We start from the raw sequence: 3,183 nt of genomic DNA, 5'->3' as shown, positions 1-3,183 counted from the left end.
TAGTCTGCCTCGTCGTCAACGAACGGAACATTGTTGTCGACGACGACGATTCAGTGGACCACTTTCACTACACATTCATAGAGAGTAGCACCGATCCATCGTCTATTACGAATACCTCGTCTAGCGTCTGCACATCGTCTGTCGCCGAACGGAACCACGTTGTCGACAGACGATTCCAGTGGACACTTCACTACATTATTAGAGGAGTAGCACGACTATATAACACAAAAGTGAAGTATAAAAACACATTGCACTAAAACATTCAAAAATTAAAAAGAGTAGACAAAAAAAAAAAAAAATCAATAATATATAATTAAAAGAAAAAAAAAAAAAAAAAAAAAAAAAAACATCGTTATAAAATTAAAATAAACTGGTATTATAAATTGCATTGTGCGAACATACGGCTTCCAAAGTCCAACAACGGGATACGGGTGGTAACGTAACTGTTTTTTACTCCAATCTGTTTAGTAGCACTACAAAGGTGCGCACGGTACAACTTAACCTTTTCACGAGTTGTAAGATGTCCTTCCCGACGTAGAGTTCATCGAACCGTAATCTATAACCTATGATTTGGGTCCGTGGAGACGATAAGCTCTTTTTGGTCGGTTCCAAAGACAAGAATGACCCTCGACTACTCCCGAGGTAGTCCATTTCTATTACACGACCTTACAACAACAACAACAATTGCCGTAACTGGTTTGCAAGCCCAGTGAGTAGAAGGTCCAGGTCCCTTCCCAACTGACGACCGGTGGCCAAACCAAGCTATTACTAACACCCCAAGATCCAGCCCGACCCACACGGCTCTGTCAACTTGTCTAACGAAGTAGGCGCATGTAGGCGAGACGGCGTCGGAAGGACGACATATACCAAGACTCGTAATCCAGCCCCTAGGGGTGCGCCCCAGAATAAGACACGAACCAATCACGGCGCGCGCGTCAGCAGCGCGTGGTGACGGACCGCGTTGAATCGCTTCCCACCGCCATTCAAGAACCGTCGCTCACAACAGTCGCAGCAACTCACAGACCACTACCACGACCTTAAAGTTGTGGTCTCGCGCGAAATAAAGGACTTCTGGAAGTCTGGGCTGACTTGGGCTTTCTGTCCTCTGTCTTTCGGAGGGTTTCCTTAAATCGAAAAAAAACGACTTCTAAACAAGCTAAAAATCTACCAACTATCTCTTCCTACCACGATGAGAGATACTTACATCACTTTCACAGGTGACCTTAGCAGCCAGCTGTTGCACCAAGGCAAGCACTGCTGCTCCGTCCGATCTGGATAACATATCTGCTCCTACCACGATAAGGGGTTTCTTAGCAGCCGACAACTTCTTGCTGAAAGGATGTGAGCCGGAGGCAAGCTGCTTGATCAGATCTGCACTCTCTCCCAGGTGCTGGAAAACAAGAATACAAAAAATTAGAAATAGAAAGTAATTAAATTTTTTAAAAGAGTTTTTATCTCTTTAATTACACACATCATAATAAGTTTCAAAAAATATACATCATAACATCATAATAAGGGGAGGGATTCGAACCCCAGACCTTCTGCATGGCAAGGAAGCGCGTTACCACTGGACCAACCGTGCCCCCAATGTGCTATAGCTGCTGGCTATAGCCTGTCAAATTTTTCTCATTCTTCGCACACTCAAAAGAAAAAGTAAAAACACACACACAAATTGAAATCAATTAGTTTTCCAAATTTATGGTCCAGCTTCATGTAAGAAACACCTATAGGGATGGAGAGGCAAGCCACAACAAGATACCCCAGGCAAATGGAATACAACCTTTTGGATGCTCAGGCAAATACTGGTATTTACTGTTTGGACTCTTGGAGCCCTCCTCAATAAAATCCTGGATACCGGCCTGAAGGTAAGGTAGCAATAATTAAGCAGGACGGGTTGTAAGCGCTAGCCTGCGGGTTCGATTACCGCCCAGGGCATTTTATCCTGAACGGATAATGTTCGTTTTCGAAATGTCTGGCTTTCTCCTATCCTGTGTTTCTTCTTTGATTTAGGGACGATAAGCCTTAGCAGTTACAGTTCCCCCTATTTAAACCTGTTAAAATAATAATAAAATAGCGCACAAGGGAGTCCATTTTTTTTTTTTTTTTTTTTTCAAGAGTCGCGTTTTCGAGCTAAATTAAAGCCACGTACACCGCTGCTTAACTTCAGTCATCCGTCGGCAATTGTTCCTCATATTATTTATTTATTATTTATTTTTTTATTACAATTTAGCAACAAGGCCATTTGCAGAAAAAAAAAACTATCTAAAGGTGTTTGGGGAAGTTGTTTCTTTTCAAGAAACGCATGAGGACGTCAATGGAGGAAGGGTCATCTTTCAGGATATCGGACATGGAAAGGTTGGTGAAGGAGCTCGGACGGAATCGCATATTTTGGCAGGACAACAGGATGTATTCTACTGTAAGGGGAGCGTCGCACTTTTCACCTCATATTGCCTTTGGCTATTAAAATACCTAGTTACAAAAATAAAAGATTAACCAGTCAGTTAAATTTTATTCTCACTCTTCATACTAAAAGAAGAACACACACAAAAATTCAAATTACTTTCTCCACGGTCCTACGTAAAACTTATTATTATTAACGTTATTGAGGAAAAATAAGTTCCCAACAATAAAAATATCATAGATGAGAGAAAAAATTACAAGAATTGATCGTAGAGGTGGTTTGAATTACACGTTATGAAGGAAAAGGTGCAAGAAAAAGGTTCAAAATGACAAAGAGAGGTTTTGGACTTTTCTAGGACTTGTTGTGGAGAAGGAAGAACTTTGGACTTTTCTGAAAGGAGGATGGATCCAATCTGAAATTAGTACTTACCTCATAGTCGTATCTGAGATCAACCTTGGGTCCAATGTATGCCACATCCAATTCATTGGTCAGGTAGCCTTTACGTATGCGAGCGTTGAACAGGGGAGCCTCAAATCTTGGGTTGGTACCAATCAGTAGAATCAAGTCTGCCTCTTCAGCACCTGGAGGATGTTAATCATACGGTGTACTTATTCGTCTCTTGAAAAGTGTGCCGCGGTCGCAACAACTTTGAGAACCACTGGTTTAGAGGATGTAAATTATTCGGTCGATGTGTATTTATTCAATGATTACAGTTGATAATTGTGTGTTATTTCATTATTGAAACATACAGTATTTATTTCGTTATTCTAATAAGACCGTGA

General features: G+C 41.2%; 1 protein-coding gene and 1 long non-coding RNA gene across 2 annotated transcripts in view; one reads left to right on the top strand and one right to left on the bottom strand.

Moving 5' to 3' along the window:
- Positions 1-3,077, bottom strand: part of LOC113472952 (NADH-ubiquinone oxidoreductase 75 kDa subunit, mitochondrial-like) — a 20,216-nt gene extending 17,139 nt beyond the window's left edge. Inside the window, exons 1-2 of the mRNA XM_026832733.1 lie at positions 2,831-3,077; positions 1,205-1,390 (exon numbers count right to left, since the gene is read on the bottom strand). Of these exons, the coding sequence (XP_026688534.1) occupies positions 1,205-1,282 (78 nt within the window). The 5' untranslated portion in view covers positions 1,283-1,390; positions 2,831-3,077. The remainder of the gene's footprint in view (positions 1-1,204; positions 1,391-2,830) is intronic.
- On the top strand, positions 1,632-2,805 carry LOC113472953. Its single transcript, XR_003395069.1, has 2 exons — positions 1,632-1,865; positions 2,757-2,805. It is a non-coding gene; the product is annotated as an uncharacterized LOC113472953 (long non-coding RNA).
- Positions 3,078-3,183: the final 106 nt, after the last annotated feature.

Source organism: Diaphorina citri, unplaced genomic scaffold (assembly GCF_000475195.1).
Source record: "Diaphorina citri unplaced genomic scaffold, Diaci psyllid genome assembly version 1.1 scaffold10960, whole genome shotgun sequence".
In the NCBI taxonomy this organism is placed as follows: domain Eukaryota; kingdom Metazoa; phylum Arthropoda; class Insecta; order Hemiptera; family Psyllidae; genus Diaphorina; species Diaphorina citri.
Note: the sequence above shows the minus strand (reverse complement) of the source record. Positions and strands in the feature narration are given on the sequence as shown.